The sequence below is a fragment of the Psilocybe cubensis genome, chromosome 1, assembly GCF_017499595.1.
Source record: "Psilocybe cubensis strain MGC-MH-2018 chromosome 1, whole genome shotgun sequence".
NCBI lineage: Eukaryota > Fungi > Basidiomycota > Agaricomycetes > Agaricales > Agrocybaceae > Psilocybe > Psilocybe cubensis.
Window position 1 is genome coordinate 1155436 of NC_062999.1, and position 15962 is coordinate 1171397.

The 15962-nt window shown below is 44.9% G+C and overlaps 7 protein-coding genes across 7 annotated transcripts; 2 read left to right on the top strand and 5 right to left on the bottom strand.

The window, feature by feature from the left end:
- Positions 1–287: 287 nt before the first annotated feature.
- On the bottom strand, positions 288–1468 carry JR316_0000325 (uncharacterized protein; the record flags this gene model as incomplete). Its single annotated transcript, XM_047886140.1, has 4 exons — positions 288–882; positions 925–1019; positions 1072–1223; positions 1285–1468. 4 exons carry the CDS (start codon positions 1466–1468, stop codon positions 288–290), a joined length of 1026 nt encoding a protein of 341 aa, XP_047753886.1.
- Positions 1469–2534: 1066 nt separating this feature from the next.
- JR316_0000326 (uncharacterized protein) lies at positions 2535–3618 on the bottom strand (the record flags this gene model as incomplete). Its single annotated transcript, XM_047886141.1, has 3 exons — positions 2535–3164; positions 3217–3371; positions 3438–3618. The coding sequence occupies 3 exons, from the start codon at positions 3616–3618 to the stop codon at positions 2535–2537; spliced, it is 966 nt and encodes a 321-aa protein (XP_047753887.1).
- Positions 3619–4856: 1238 nt separating this feature from the next.
- On the bottom strand, positions 4857–6728 carry JR316_0000327 (uncharacterized protein; the record flags this gene model as incomplete). The annotated part of the gene is made up of 4 exons (XM_047886142.1): positions 4857–5669; positions 5727–5893; positions 5956–6585; positions 6653–6728. The coding sequence occupies 4 exons, from the start codon at positions 6726–6728 to the stop codon at positions 4857–4859; spliced, it is 1686 nt and encodes a 561-aa protein (XP_047753888.1).
- A 1224-nt stretch (positions 6729–7952) lies between these two features.
- JR316_0000328 (Exocyst complex component SEC3) lies at positions 7953–10140 on the top strand (the record flags this gene model as incomplete). The annotated part of the gene is made up of 7 exons (XM_047886143.1): positions 7953–8109; positions 8162–8274; positions 8326–8787; positions 8954–9001; positions 9060–9105; positions 9158–9192; positions 9250–10140. The coding sequence occupies 7 exons, from the start codon at positions 7953–7955 to the stop codon at positions 10138–10140; spliced, it is 1752 nt and encodes a 583-aa protein (XP_047753889.1).
- A 199-nt stretch (positions 10141–10339) lies between these two features.
- On the bottom strand, positions 10340–11269 carry JR316_0000329 (2,5-diamino-6-ribosylamino-4(3H)-pyrimidinone 5'-phosphate reductase; the record flags this gene model as incomplete). The annotated part of the gene is made up of 3 exons (XM_047886144.1): positions 10340–10896; positions 10962–11032; positions 11088–11269. 3 exons carry the CDS (start codon positions 11267–11269, stop codon positions 10340–10342), a joined length of 810 nt encoding a protein of 269 aa, XP_047753890.1.
- Positions 11270–11596: 327 nt separating this feature from the next.
- JR316_0000330 (uncharacterized protein) lies at positions 11597–13879 on the top strand (the record flags this gene model as incomplete). The annotated part of the gene is made up of 4 exons (XM_047886145.1): positions 11597–12255; positions 12307–12956; positions 13018–13184; positions 13235–13879. 4 exons carry the CDS (start codon positions 11597–11599, stop codon positions 13877–13879), a joined length of 2121 nt encoding a protein of 706 aa, XP_047753891.1.
- A 774-nt stretch (positions 13880–14653) lies between these two features.
- JR316_0000331 (uncharacterized protein) lies at positions 14654–15403 on the bottom strand (the record flags this gene model as incomplete). The annotated part of the gene is made up of 1 exon (XM_047886146.1): positions 14654–15403. One exon carries the CDS (start codon positions 15401–15403, stop codon positions 14654–14656), a length of 750 nt encoding a protein of 249 aa, XP_047753892.1.
- Positions 15404–15962: the final 559 nt, after the last annotated feature.

A 15962-nucleotide genomic window follows, 5' to 3' on the forward strand; every position in this document is an offset into this window, starting at 1 on the left:
CCCTACTACCCTAGTTCTGGCCATTAAAATATAAATAAAAGTTCATGGTTGGTGCACAATCTGTGGCTTGCCGAGTCAAGCAGCAAAAAAACTATGTGATTGAATTGGCGAGGATGGGTTGCGTTGGACACACTGTAACACAACAAGAAAACCCCACAATAACTGATGGCCACTGGGTATACAAGAGATTTAACCGTCACATTTCTCGGCTGTAAAAATGGAAATCGATCAAAGTCCCGAACAGGGCCAAAGGCCAATCCCTGACAATAATGTCGAGGCAGACTGAATCAAGAATGTGGTGGATCCTTGCGAGACCTCTTGGTCTGCAGGTGTTTCTTAGTATCAGAATCGGAACTACTTGACATGCCATACTGAGAGTCGGATTTACGCTTGTTTCGAGAACTTTGTTGAAAGGTGAATAATTCTGGCCTGAATTTGTTGCTGCCTCCAATTTTCCAATCAGCTTCCGTGGTGGTGGAACAAACATCTCGACAGAGTTGGAGTGCCCAGCCTTTCTTCAAGTAAAGTGATAGAAGATGACTGGCCCGAACGTCCGGGAAATGTATATGTTCTCGAATGATCTTATCCAACTTCTGGCATACTTGTGATTCTGTAGCATCTGGGAAATCGTTTAAGACTTGCTCATGCCACAGCATAAATGCCCTCTTGTCCCGGTCCTCCAGTTGGTAACGATTGCTGATAATTTGTTGGTATTTCCTTAGGATAGTTTCCAGGGGACGCGAAGTGAATTTCTGTTTGCGAACGGTATGGGTGTTCAAAATCCTGTCGTATTTGGTCTCGGAACACCACGTTCCAGTTTCGGTGTGTAGCACGTCGTTGTATACACCCCTCATAAGCGATTTAATTGTGACAATAGACTGGCTGTGTTCACCATGCCTCATTGCCACCCAGAATAAAACATACCAAAAAGATTCTAAGTCATAGTCCTTCACGTGTGTTGGCGACGCATCATCTTCACGCTCTCCTATAAGGCGGTAAGCCATGAATGGCCAGGTACCCTAATAAGACAGGATGAGCAACTAAGTAACAAATATAAATAAAATACCCCACAGTTCGCTCAGGCAAACTAGCCTGCTGGCCGATGGTGGACTTATTTTGGTCCCAATCAACTAGAAGACCACGACTGTTCTCGTCGATCATTATGTTGTCTGAACTGATATCACGGTGGAGCATACGAGCCGACTCAAAAGCTTCATGGTGAGCTATACCAACAGATTTGTTAAGTTGCGCGTCTCTGAGGGGACTTGGACAAATACTGTATACCATGAACTGCATCTGTAAATGCCGTTAAAAGTTCCCTGATGTGCGAAAACTGGGTCAAGGGTTTGGCATTTTTGTTGAAAGCAACGGTATAATGTTGAAATTTCGTGGTGCGTTCTGCCCAACTACCGCATTTCGGAATGTGGGGCTTTGCTACCAAGTAGGTTTTTGTTTGCTGAGGCTGCATATCCAGGGAGAGACGATGCTGTTATGTTGAATACTAGCGGGGACAAAGGCAGAGTCGATAGATATGGAATGGAGTATTCGCGTTTAGTGTAGTACAAAGTAGAGTTAGATAGTTAGTCAAATGGTCACGCTGGCGCACGATTTGGGTAATGAGGCACACACGGAATTGTCCAGTGCCTCTGAATGGCCTACAATGAGCCTGCCCAAAGTCTGCCCTCACAGAGTCGGTTAAAAACGAAAATATGTCGTTTGATTATGAAGATATCGAAGATACCGTTTACATGCACGGGAAAAGGACAGTGACTTCGGGTTTCGAGTTAAACGAACAAAATTATGCAGTAACACGGCGCCTTCAGTCCATTCACAATTTGCAAGGTCGGCTAACGGTCGACCATTTGGGAAATACGATGTGGTGCGTGAATGGCCAATCTTTTTAAGAGACTTTGGTGAGTATGTCTGCTGACTATTGCCTTGATTGGTTATTTAAGCACAACGAGGTTCCCAAGAAGCTTTTCGAATCAAATCAATGAGATGCCCATGAGTAGGCTGCAGAGTCGGAGTCGTAGCTTGTCAACGGTCAGTTAAGGCGAGAGGACGAAAAGGTGAGAGTATGAGGACCATTGCGTATAGTCAAAAGTCACACGGTAGGTGTCCAACAACATGGTGGGCGTAACGTGCCTAGCAGCATGATCACTTCACTGGTAAACTTCAAATTTTACTTGGACAGTGTATCATTGACTCATTATTCATTGAGATGATTTGAGGTACATAGAGAGAGCATATATATACAATAGGTATATGGGCCGCACTGCTGAGCATTGATGAAGCTTAAAGTTGCGAGAAATCAAGCGACTAAAGCTGTTACTTATCGTGGCATAACGGTGAAGGATGAGATAGAAATAGAACCTCGAATGAAAAAATCATGGAGGTAGACAAAGTTACGAACTATTTGCTGTTACCTGTACATTGATAAGTGTCGAACCCTTGCAGGGTGTTTTGTTGCGTGGTATTTCGTTGTCGTTGGCATCGCTTGCACTCGACATGTACTGAGACTTGGATTGGCGCATTTATCGAGAGTATTGCTGGGAGTTAAGTAATTCTGGCCTATATTTGTTGGTACCTCCAATTTTCCATTCAGCTTCTGTGGTGGTGTCACAAACATTTCTACAGAGCTGGAGCGCCCAGTCGTCCTTCAAACAAAGGGACAAAGCACATCTGGATTGAAGATATCGGAATCGTTTATTTTGCTTAATGATGCTGTCCAACTTGTCCCACACTTCGGACTCTGTGGCTTTCGGGGAGCCCTCTAAAACTTGCTGATGCCACTTAAGAAATGCCTCCTTGTCCCGCTCGTGTAATTGGTATCGGCTGCTGATAATTTGTTGGAACTCCTCTAGAATGGTTTCTAGAGGACGTGAGGCGAAAATTTGTTTCCGAACGGTGAGCGGGTTCAAAAGCTTATCATATTTAGTTTCGGGGCATGAGATTCCAGCTTCAGTATATTGTCTATTGTCGTAGACATTCTTCATGATTGACTTGATTTCAGAAATAGGCTGACCGTGTTCAGCATGCCTCATTGCTACCCAGAATAAAACATGCCAGAATGATTCCAGATCATCTTCTTTCGTAGGTATTGGCATTGGTTCATCGACTTTGCGCGGTGCCACAAGACGGTAAGAAATGAACTGCCAGGTTCCCTAATATAATAGGATGAGCAATTGTGCAACCACTATTGATAAGGTCTCTTACTGTGTGCTCCGCTATAGTAGATTCATTCCGTCCAAGAGTCGACTCGGACAAATCCCAATCAACCAGGATTCCACCGCCGTTCTTCTCAATCACAATGCTTCCGACGCTGATATCTCGGTGGAGAATACGAGCCAACTCGAAAACTTCATGGTGGGCTGCAGTCCGAGTAGCAGATATTTGATTGGTCATTTCTGGGGATGATTACTAAGTAAACGAATTACCTTGGATCGCATCTGTAAATGCGGTTAAAAGTTCCTTGACGTTCGAGAACTGCGTTAAAGGTTTGAAATTTTTGTCAAAAGTCAACTTGAAGGTCTGGTATTTGAGGAACTTGTATGCTCGATCACCCCGTCTAGTTTCTGATTTTGTTGGCAAGAAGATTTTGGTTGTTTGAAGGCACATATCAAAGTAACAGTTGTAGTATGGTGTATACCGTCGGCGACCAAGGTAAAGCCTTCCTGAGTAGGAAGAACGTGGAGTGTTCGTGTTTGATGTAGCACAAATTCGCAAAGCAGACAGATAGATTTAGGAGCAACCCAATCAAAAAGTTCAACCCAGGTCACGCCGACGCATGATTCAAGTTTCGAACAATGAGTGGCATGGGCACGCTGCACGGCGGGAGATGGTCAGTAGATTAGATATTAGATATTAGATATGTAAAGTACCTGAGAAAGACAATAAGAGTACACAAATTCTGTACAATTGAAAAAAGGACTGAAACATCTTGTCCACAGAGATCAATACTGAGCTGAAACCAAAAGTGCATCGGCGGAATATCGAGGAGCTGGAAAAGAGTTGAAAGGCATTATGGATTGCCGTCAATAAGTGGGCAACACTGAGAGCTCGAGATAGGAGTTCAAACAAAATTTGAAAAGACTGCGAACAAATTTTGAGTGAACCATGGGCCTAATTGTTGGTGGCTTTTCAAGCCGCTTTTGTTGGCCTTCACTGCTTGAAGTACTGTGTTCCCATAAAACCCGAGTGCTAGTAGAACTCCGACTCGTCGATGAAAACCCGTGATAAAGACAAAGTCCATACATTAGCCTGTTAAGGCCCGAGAAAGCAAATGCGAAGAAGCTGAATTTGTCCCGCCAATGGACTCCTATGGAGTGGGTCCAAAGAAACAAAATGCAAACAAAATAAGTTCTCACGGCAGCATCCGACAACTTCAAGCTTCATGCCTTAATCTTTAAATGCCAGCACCTGGCATGCTCTAGTGGGGAGCTTGCTTTATTCGAATACTGGATTTGAATTTTGTATTTGCTAGAATACAACATTCAATCGTTATATATATTCACTAAGATCAATGCCATATGTATCTAAAGTAAATCCAAGTTCATTCCGAATCCTACGTATAGTATCTTCCTGTAACATTTTCATAGAAGGAGTCTCTTCAGACCGCTGTAATCTTGAAAGTGGAAAGTGATCTTTAAAAACCAAGCCTTTTAAAGACTTGACCCGTGAAATTGCAACATATGAAAGACCCGATGAGAATTCCTTTAATCCTAGTTGAATAGTAGCATGTGTCAGCGTTAAACCCTGACTTTTGTGAATTGTAATTGCCCAAGCTAAGGCCAAAGGTAATTGTGTTCGAGATAGGGTTTTATCAGCACGGTTTTCCCACCGAGCAGTAACACATCCTATACAGGGTTACCAAATTTGCCTCCCTCTTCGTTGATACTCGAAAGCGCTGGTGTCTTGCGCGCCCTTTTGTTACGTGGCTTTCCGTCACGTTCATCATCGTTCTCGCTCGACATAGCAGAATACTGAGATTCCGATCTGCGTTTTTGCATCGAGCTTTTTTGATAAGTCAATAACTCAAGCCGACGCTGGTTGGAGCCCCCGTGATTCCGTTGACTGACATCGGTAGTTGAAAACACGTCCTCCAAAAGTTTTGCTGCCCAGTTGGGTTGAAGCGAAAGCAAGAATTCGTTCGGATCAATTAAAGCAATCCTGTCATTGAGATCCTTCGTTTTCATGTTGTGAGAGTAAATCTTTGACAACAAATGTAAGCCAATTTGTTCGTCTGTTGCAGCTTCATTGTTCTGTTTTAAGAAGGCATCTCTCCATGACACAAGTAGCTGCTTTGAAGCTTCAGTGATAATATATCTTTTGTTGATCACAGCGAGATAATTCTCAAGAGTGGTGGCAAGAGGGGAAGAGGTGAATTGGAATTCACTGGTGATGTACTGGCTCTGGCGTAAGATATACTTCTTTGTAACACTTGGTGTGTATTTAGAATCTGCAAGAATGCGTCTCCTATCGTACACGTCGAATAGAATATGTTTGATGTGTTCCGTTTCTTTGTCATGTTCGGCACGTCTAAGAGCTGTCCAGAACAAGACGTGCCAGAAGGATTCCAGATCATCGTCCTTATTGTGTAATGGCTTCGGAAGAGTGTCGTTGGGCCCACTTTCAGCAACAAGGCGATAGGCAATGAATTGCCAAGTTCCCTGATGACAAGAAAATTAGATATCTACTCGTAAATATAACAAAGAACAATTCCGTACCGTACGCTCAGGCAGGCTAGGCCCCTCACTTTGCTCAATGGGCAACTTGGTAGACTTCGACAAATCCCAATCCACCAGGAGACCATGCCCATCGTCATCAATCATGACGTTCCCTGCACTGACGTCACGATGAAGTATATGGCCCAGCTCGCACGCCTCATGGTAAGCTGGATGGGAACGACAGAGTCAATTCGATCTCCTTCCGCGATGTAAGATGAGATATAATTACCTTGGATCGTGTCAGAAAACACAGTGAGAAGCTCTTTCATATCCTTGAATTCTTCGAGAGGTTTTGCATATTCATTGAGGACTAATCGATAATGCCTAAAACTCCGGAACTTATCAGGACGATCTCCACGCTTGGTATCTTTTTTGACATCTAGGCAGGTTTTCGTCTCCTGAAGGTCCATGTCATCGTATGTAAGCACTGTTGGTATATGGTGGACTCCAGCGGCAGCTAAAGTAGCATATGTTTCATGCTCGGGTTTCAGAGAACGCGAAAGAATCCGCCAGCTGTCTTTCATGAACACATATTTTTTAGTTTGCATGTCATAGGCTTTGAATGTGCGTGTTGAGCGTCCAGTCGGCGAGGCAGTTGCCATAAACTGTGGCGCCGCAATAATAAAAGACATTGCCTTGATGGTGATTCTATAGAATGGTCCCTCCGCGTTGATGTCGAGCGCACTTTTAACAGCAGCTGGGAGGGCAGGGTCTGCAGGAACTAAACGAGTGGCATTGGGATCAACGCCCCTGGCTTCCGGAGTTATATCCCAGTCCATCAGAAGCCCGCGACCATTTTCACCAATCAGAATATTTCCAGGACTAGCATCGCCATGAAGAATGTGAGTTTTCTCGAAGGCTTCACGTTGAAGGTGATAGCAATATCAATTGTAGAATTGTATAGTACCGAGTATGATGTAGTTTACCTTCGATAGCATCTGTAAATGCACCTAGAAGCTTCTTGACATTGTAGAACTCCTCCAATGGCTTTGAAGATGGCATAAGGGCCAAATTATGAATTCGGATTTTCGAAATCTGTATGGACGGTCACCCCGTTCTTGGCGATGGAGTCATGAAAGAAGATGATCCTGGCCAGCTGAAATTGAATATTGTCTTTAATAGAGTGCAGTTCCACCCAGTTACTGTGAAAGGATAACGCGGTTCAAGCAGAACAAGAGCTGGCCATCGCCAAAAGCAAATTCAACCAGGTCACGGTATCAGTATCGACATGACTGTGATTGGCAAAAGGGGCATACTACAGATGAACATGAACCGCAATCGCATTGGATGTAAGTGCCAGTCTTAGGTTCTCTATTCCCCAGTGTCGAGGCCTCACAGAATCCGGGATTTTTATGATGTCTATTGAAATATATTGTAACGCGGACTTCAGGTTCCGATAAAATGGCTGTAACTTGGAAGGATAAATTCTTCCTGAGATGCAGGCTGGAATCGGCAGTGTCGTCTTAGTCACAAATGGTATTGACAGACTTGATGTTGTTCCATTGCGAGTGAAATTTGAGCATAGAGAGAATTGTAGAAAGTTTGATACATAATATCCTAGACGATGTTGTGGGTGCGAGAGGTCAGGAAAAGGAAGTTAGGATGCGCGACGAGCTTCCAGATAGAATGGATTGACGCGCCAAACATGGCAAGCGACAAGTGGCTGTGCCTTGAACCTGACTCCGACATTGGCACAAGAACGCTTTCTTTTCTACTGGCAACATCCTCCAGATTGGTTGGTTCCTTGAACCTTCCTTGATTCAGTTATCCTCCAGGACTACATACTCCCCCTCGCTCTAAGAAAAATTTTCGAGTTGGCGAGCAATGGTCGACTTCTACTTTCCCTTTCAACGGAAGACTGCCATTAAGCTTCCAGTCTGCGAGTAAAACTGCTTTCCTGACAAATTGGTCAAGACGAAGGCGAGCGCATTCAAATTCGAATGATTGCGATCTATTTCGACAAATCAGTTGCATTAACACTCGTTATTCAACCCATGCGAAAATCAAACTTTTGATGGGCCACCGCGTCGACGTCTTTTTTCACCTCAGGATTCGGAAGGTGTAGAAAAGAATCGGCAAGTGCCGCTGTACCAACACAGTTTAAAGCTATTTTGGTCCGCAGCATAGCCGCCCATCTCTCACTGTCAACCAGCACGTCTTCCTGTGCTTAGCAACTGCTTAACGCCAGACCCAAGTCAAGTGCCATTCCCGGGCCATACTTCACCTATGGATGGCATTCTTGACCGCTTCACCATCGCTACCTCGTTTCCAGAGAAAGATACTGGAGAACCCAATGAGCAAACGTACGTTTCCCACCTCAAAGTATGGCAAGGAGCTGGCCGTGAAGGAGATTCGATGCAATGTCGATACATTGTCCTCTCTGGTTTGTGGTAAATCACGTATTAAACAATCTGTAAATTGAGTTGTTCGAATAGAGCACCACGATGGTTCCGCATGTCTGCACAAATCCAAGTTAAATAGCAATGGCACACTCTCTGTTGGCAAAACCTTTCGGTTGTCAGGATTGCGAAAAGTTGTGGTGTCGAGTGTAAGGCAAGACATTTCACCAATTGGGTATTGGTTCTGAATTGCCCCTCAGCCATACCTCTTTAGCTTAATCTTTAGCAAAACGTACAGATGGCGATCGGAAGCTAGAGCCGACCAAACTGAATTCTTGGAAACCTTGATTTCTACCTTTCGAAAGGTCACTAAAGGGCAGATACCGCTGCAGTTGACGGGTCTCCATGATTGTGAGCTTTATGAAATGAAGACGCTGTTCGATATTGACGTGGATACCCCTACAGATGATGTCCCGTCGCACTCAGCTCCTGATAGCAGCCAGATCGACGGCAAGAGCCCATCACCTTCCAGGAATTGCAACGAGAGTTCCTACCGCCAGATCTCAGTTTCACAGGATAATTCTATTGCATCTATGCAGACCATGTTCGCTATTTCAAGCGCACCGGTCAATCCCGCAAATTCCTCTTCTCTCAAGCAGGATCCACCCATCCATTCTGCTTTGTGCTTTTTCTGCGACTCTCGGATTGTTGGTGACCGATATGTATGTCTTTTCATCGCCTTAAGCCTGGACACAATCTAAACACAGCCCGTTAAGAAATGTTTGGACTGTCCCGACTTTGACTGCTGTAGCACCTGCTTCGTGTACGTTCTTCGGACATCCATGTCAATGTTGTCCTTATTTTCTTGGTAGTATTACCCCTCAACAGCACCCTGACCACGCTTTTGTACGAATCAAGGCATCAGAAGATCACATTGTAAGCCAATATATTATGTCAACTTCGTATTTACGCATCAGGCTCATTTCTTTCTTAGCGTGCCCGTCCTTCTGTGAAACAGATGCATAACACTACTTGCAAGGGTATGCTCAAAACTTTGCGTTTTCGCTGATGTGTTCAAGCTCGTTTATATAGGATGCTCTATGTCCATATATGGTTGCAGATTCAAGGTGATTAAATTCTTTTCTTGCGAATAGTTTCTTTACACTGATAGTAAAACGAAAAAGTGCATGCACCCCGAGTGTCCTGATTACAATCTTTGTGAAACCTGCGAAGCACTTCCGATTCCTGTCCATTCTGTTTTGCATCCAATGCTAAAGATCAAGACACCCGGGACGTTGATTCCTCTTGTGCGCAGCAGCATGCACGGAAATATGGCCTGTGAATCACCGTCATTTACGTCCCCCACAGATCGGACCACTGTTATCCCAAAACTGGAGCTTATCCCTAAGCTAGAATTTGAAAGCACGGTCTTCCAATTGCCAACGGATACCAATCCCTGGTCCAACTCGTTGACGAATAAAAATGTCACGTCCGAGCTTCCTAAGAGGAGATCTCTGCCTGTGCCCCTGACAGTCACCAATCTGGTCGATCCTCTTCAAACGAGAGTTTCTTTGACAAATGCAAACACTTTTACTGATATGACCATTCCCGACAATCCCAACTCTGTATCCACATCCGCGTACAACCCAAAGTCTGCTATACCCATGGAAATGCGGCCATCTTGTGCATCTAATCTTACTCTAACGAAGCCATCGAAACTACCCGAACCCTTGCAGTTCAATACTAACGATTCATCCATCGCAATTGACCATCCATTCATTACCCAGTCATCTCAGCTTGGGTGTGAAGAACTATCTCCTTCATTAACCAACGGTAAAGATGGATATTCTCGTTCCACAGCTCATTCGACCTCGTTGGTTGTTTCCCCTGAGGAGGAAGACGACATTGATTTGGTCAGTGTGTCTTCGTCCCCCATTGACGATGATGACGAAGGACTGTTTCGGGAATGTCGAATTCATATTTCTCCTGAGCCTGTTCTCACTGGGCGTATGCTCCGCGAAAGTGAATCTGCCAAAGATTATGTTCTTGTGGACGATTTTGTATACAAACACTAATATGGCATTTCAGGTGACTCGTTCATATTTGACTAAAACAAATCACTTCAGAACCTTTTCTATTCCACATATATAAAACATCAAAACACATCGTATTAATCAATATACGCCAGTGTATATATTGATTGCCATAAGTTTGCTTGTATCTTTGGACAATGGAACCAAGTTAGCCTCTGATACCAAAAATGTGATGTCAAAACTATAGCATTGTGGGGGTACACAACAATGCCGTTACAAAGTCTCTACCAAATAACTCAGTGTGTACCTCTTTATACTTTGGTAAACTCTCTCCGTTGTCAGACATGTTGGCAGGATAAGTATAACCTACGCCTGCATCTCCCACAAGGACTGGGGCAGTAGTGATTATCAGAGAATCTACGACCGCTTCGGATAAGAAAGAGGCGATAATCTGAGCCCCTCCTTCAACCATCAACGTTTGCACCCCATGGTCCTTCAGAGTTTTGAGGGCGTTAGCAATGGATACAATTCCAGTCTTCCTGTCCTCGGACGGTATTACTGCAACTTCCAAAATCTTTGCCCCCGCAGCTATGAGAGCAATCATTCTGGCTTGCTTATCAATGTCATGGCCCTGAGATGACAATGAGTTTTCTCCACAGAGAATCCAAGGCCTTCTCCCAATGCCATTTTGAAAATTGCGTAACAATTTGCAAGTGGGTGACAGACGAAGGTGGGTGTCAATAATTATGGGGCGGGGTAGGTGATGTGGTGTTGATGTTGGCGGTGGTAAATGGCGTACTGTATGCAGTAAATGAGATTCATGCCGACAATAACCGACATGTTTGTTTATGGTGTGGACTGACCGTTGAGCTGCGGGTCGTCATTTATCGCCGTTCCGATCCCCACAAGAATGGCATCATGCATAGTCCTCATCCTGCTCAAAATAATGGGAAAAGGCTCAGTAGCTGTATGCGAGCTCCTTATCGTACCAGTGTGTCATAAGCATGCTTTCTTTCCCACTGAGAATAAGTTGACGTCTGCCCGCCCCAGCTATCTTCGCGTCCAAAGATTGAGCAAATGTTAAAGTAACACGAGGCCGAGTGAGTGGGATTGGAGAAGATTGATAGCGTCCAACAACATTTTTCAGAAACTCTGGGAAGGCCATATTCATTCTTTTTACTTCGTGGGCCTGGTAGCTCGACAGTACGAACTTCCGTTGGCCTGAAAACAGGCTTGAGATTCGAGAAACTTTGCCTGTGTGATGCGACAAACGCGATCACGTGCAGGATCTAATCAGTGGCCCGTCATGAGCATTGTTGTTTTCCTCCCTCTGTTGTGAAGGACCATGCACGTTGTGGGCCTCCCCATTGTTCGCCCTCTACCTATATATCTAAGAATGTCTTTGCCTCCGGGTTCAACAGATGAAATAAAAGCGGGTGATGTTCAAGTAGGCACCTTTCGCTTTTGTTCCGCTCAATTCATCGTCACTTCATCCGCAATGTTAGAACCCTCAAAAACAATCTCTGCCAACTCTCAGGATACCTGGAGTCACCAAACCATACAGAAGGAAAAACTTATGTCCTCCGAGCGGCTACTTAGCAGGTACCTGAGGTTCTCAAACATCTCTAAAGAATCTTTGGCAGAGATACATCGGAATGTCAAAAATGTCAGGGACGATTTGCGGTACCATTCCTTCTGGGACGATACATGGGGCCGCCGCGTCTTCCGGGGAAAGGTAGCTTCTCTAGAAGAAATTCAAGGCTTTTTATATGCCTCACCTCTTTGGGATAAAAAAACGGAACGATGGCGATATATACCCCATGAGCCGGATTCTGAGCAAGATCTTCACATACCCTTTGTCGAGTTGATTAGCACGGTTCTAGGCTACTTTGGAGATTTTGAAAATAGGTCTGTTCATCTGACTCACAAGGACATTGTGTTCGACCCAACTACAAGTGAGGAACAGGAGCTATTTAAACTTGTGCCCGACATTACCATCATGGGCACAGGAGCGAATTTCTCCTCAAGTGGGACACCGGGCTCTGGGATCCTATCTTCGGCATATGTTAATTGTGTGTCACCGATAGAGGTCAGCACATCTCAGCGAACCTCCCAAGACTTCGAACACTATCTGGTTCAGATGGGCCATTATGCTAGGTACTTTCCCATTTCATTTCACGACAATCTAAAGCTGATGTATTTCTCTAGGCAATGCTTCATAGAACAGGACAACAGGAAATTTGTTTACACCCTTCTTCTCAACGAACGCTACGTCCATATTTGCACCTTCGATCGCAGTGGATCTCATTCTAGTTCTGCCATTGATATACACCTGAAACCTCGTCTACTGGTTCGCCTAATCCTAGGTATATGTTCTCCGAATGACTCTGTGGTTGGATTTGACACCGATGTGTTCTGGAATACGGATAAAACGAGGCGCTTCATTGCTACGGTTGATCAAAACGAGGAGCAAGTGTGCTATGAGCTTGTCGACACTCGCCCGGTCTTTAGCTCTCGTTCTTTGCGTGGTGTTGGAACTCGCTTCTGGTCAGCTAAAGACGCCAATGGGAAGAAGTTGCTTATCAAAGATTCTTGGCACACAAAGGGGAACATCCCGGAGGAAGGCTTCCTGGAAGCAGCAGAGGAATTTGTGGCCGTGGGATCGATGGTCGCATCTCAGCAAGGTGACCTTGTATCGAGCATACGAGACTTTGCCCGTGATGCAATTCCCTCCCATCCAGAGAATGTTTTTTGGGATCGAGTTTTCAGTAGGACAACCTTTGAAGACGGTAGTACACTGCTCTGCAAAATCTCCACCAGTCGGGATTTTCTGTTAAATGTCCGTAACGTTATTGAAGGTTTGTGGTTTACTCAATTTTGTTGTAGCTATTGGGTATTCACTTTTTTTACATTCGTCAGGTAACCAAAGTTTATGGGAGGGTGGTCTTCTATATCGTCGCGTCAACCTCAACAACTTCATTGTGGGGGAAAAGGAAAACCCGGCAGGTGAACCAGGGATGATCGACATGAATTTATCCTTTTGGTTGAATCGTTCTACGAGTCTGCTCGGGGTACAAGTCAGAGCCGTAAGTGATGCTTCGACGTGTTGAACGGTTGTGAACTAACTGCTTTGCAGGGGAGTCCTGCATTTCTTTCGATCAATGAACTCATGAATGGGGATCAAGAAAAAGGTTTCAACAAGCATGACCACATAGATGACATAGAGTCAATTTTCTATGCTCTTTGCTGGGTAACTATCGGTAATGTCAATCTACAAGATGAGGTTTCGCCCTTTCCAAGTTGTCTCAATGATTGGGGCGATTCCGACCTTAAAATCGCGGCTTACAGCAAACAAGCGGTCTTACTTCTTGATGAATTTCTGCCCGCTCGACAGGTGACTTCTTTCTTTGGGCCGGTCTTTCAACATCTACTGCGTCAAATTCATACGTTTCTGAGACCACGAATTGCTCGCAAGCTGATTTCTGCGAACTTCGACATTGTGCAGCCCGTGATATCTACTGCTGTTGTTGACTATGCCACTATTCTTGGATTCATCGACGAGGCTCTGGAGGAACTATGCATCTTGGATGAAAGGCGACCAGAAATGGTTCAACCACAGGTGGACACTTCTTATGTATCCGCCACCGTTGTATCGACTTCTCGAAAAAGGTCCGCTTTGGAACTGGGTCGATTTTCCGAGGCCAGAGCCATTGGAAAGAAAAGGCCTAAGATATATGCGAATGGTAGCCCATCTTCTCTCCCTCAGCAACGTCGATGTTGATGAGTGGAGGATTCTTTTGTTATCATTCTTACTTTACTCCGAGGCCTACTTCCATTTTCTTCCATCTTATTTGTATCTTGGGTTTTGTTTTCAGGAACACGATTATTTGTAAAAGCCATTGGCAGTGTTGTATTTTTATGATAGTTGTTAGTATTCATTATTTTGTGTAATCCGTAGCTCTCATCTTTTTCCCATCTCTCGTCGAATTCAATAGGAGCGGTTTTCAATCTCCGCTCGAACAAACTTGACAACATTCGAGATAACCGAACTCATACCAAAAGAATGTCTGGAACAGAATCGCGTTCAAATCTTCCTCCACCTCGGAATCGAACTCTTCTTCAATCTTGGACAGGCAAGAAACTTCAAATAATCTTGTTTGTGTTGAGAGGTGCTGAATATAACGGATGTGTAGCAATTCCAGCAAAATCGCGCCTTCTTCTTTCCCTTGGTGTTTGCACCTTCGCTGTAGTCGGACTTGCTGTTTCGGACTATTATGAAAGTACACTTATAGCAGCACAAAAAGAGAAGTCGCAGTCAAGTGCCCGTACCGGTTCCTCTCTTTGATTCCGCAGAAAATGTGTTTATGTCGGAATATGAAGTAACAATGAATACATTGTGAGTTCTTAACAAAAGTAGACTGCTGGATGATACCCAAGACCTGCAAAGTCTAGACCTATATCTCAAAAAAACTGTACGCAATAATACCAATGGGTGTGAAGATATACAACCAGATAATATTGGTGCTTTCCGGAAGATCACCATCCGTATGTCGCTTCAGGCGAAGCTGTTTTTTTTTTCACCTTCGAGACTCGCAAATGGACGCGCTTTTTCTTTTTCTTTCACAATCGATTCCAGTGATGCCAGTGTTGGGTATCGGTGCCCATCTTCATTAGCCAACTGGAACTCCCAGCTCCTCTTTTCCCAGTCTGGTATCATTGTCTCCCCGCCGTAGCCCATCTTTCGTCGTTTCCCACATATTGCTGCACGCACAAATCCCCACCACGCGTCAAAAAAGGAGATCGCCATTGCAAGGACCGCGAGGAACGTGATGGTGATCACCGCTATTCCGATGACTTTCCACTGCTTTAGCTCGGCTGGTGGTGTCGTCGACGCGTCTTCCAGTACGCCTGGGGCATATGAGGTTATACTCAGGGATGTGGATGAGGATTCGGGTGCAGACTCTACTGAAGGGAATGTGGTACTGGCTGAAGCTTGTGAAGACGTGGCTTCAACACTATGCTCTGAAGCCCCGCTCGCCACTGTGCTTGCCGCTGTCATTTTAACGCGCGTGGGGGATGCACGTGTCTCAATGGCGGCGGTGGTCGTAGTTGGAACTGGAGTAGCAGCGGTTGATGTGACTGTTGGAGTGATGATATTTGCGTTAGCGGGGACATTCGCGTCGTCCCCAAGCAATCCTAATAGATCTCGTGTATCGCGCAGGGCGGTTCGTTGATATTCGACAGGGCGAGAAGTGACTAACCCTGCAAAAACATGGAAATAGCATATCCACACTGGTAGTCTCATGCTAGGAGGTTAAAGTACATATGTGAGAGCGAGCTGCCAGCTTGACGTGCAGGACGATCGATCAAGTACCCCTTTAGGCCTCCGTGCGCGTCGTCTACACTCTCCCATCCACTTTAATCTGCGATTTGGCTTCTATCCTCCAATGCATAATCTTGCTTATCGATCTACGACACTCAGGGCAAATATTGTAGCACTCACTTTTTCTCTGAATCCAGGGGACTTGGAATTGCGCAAAACAGGGTTTGCTGACGGGCACTCGATCATTTTTCTGAGATATTAGGTCTTGTTTCTCCGACTCCGTTGCTCCAAGATCGACAAGGAATGAATGGGTCGGTGGATGTGTATCTGTCTCAGTAGTCTGAACCAGTGCGTCATTCCTGAAAGCTGGAAGAAAATTCTGATATAAGTCATCGGTCGATTCGCATTCCTTGAATACCCAACTCAGTCCGTCGCACTCAGTGAACAATCATCAAGTCCGCTACCAATTTTGTATTTCAGCATCATGGACAGTTACGGCTCCAAAGGACGTCGAGGTCGGGATAATGACTGTAAGTAGCTT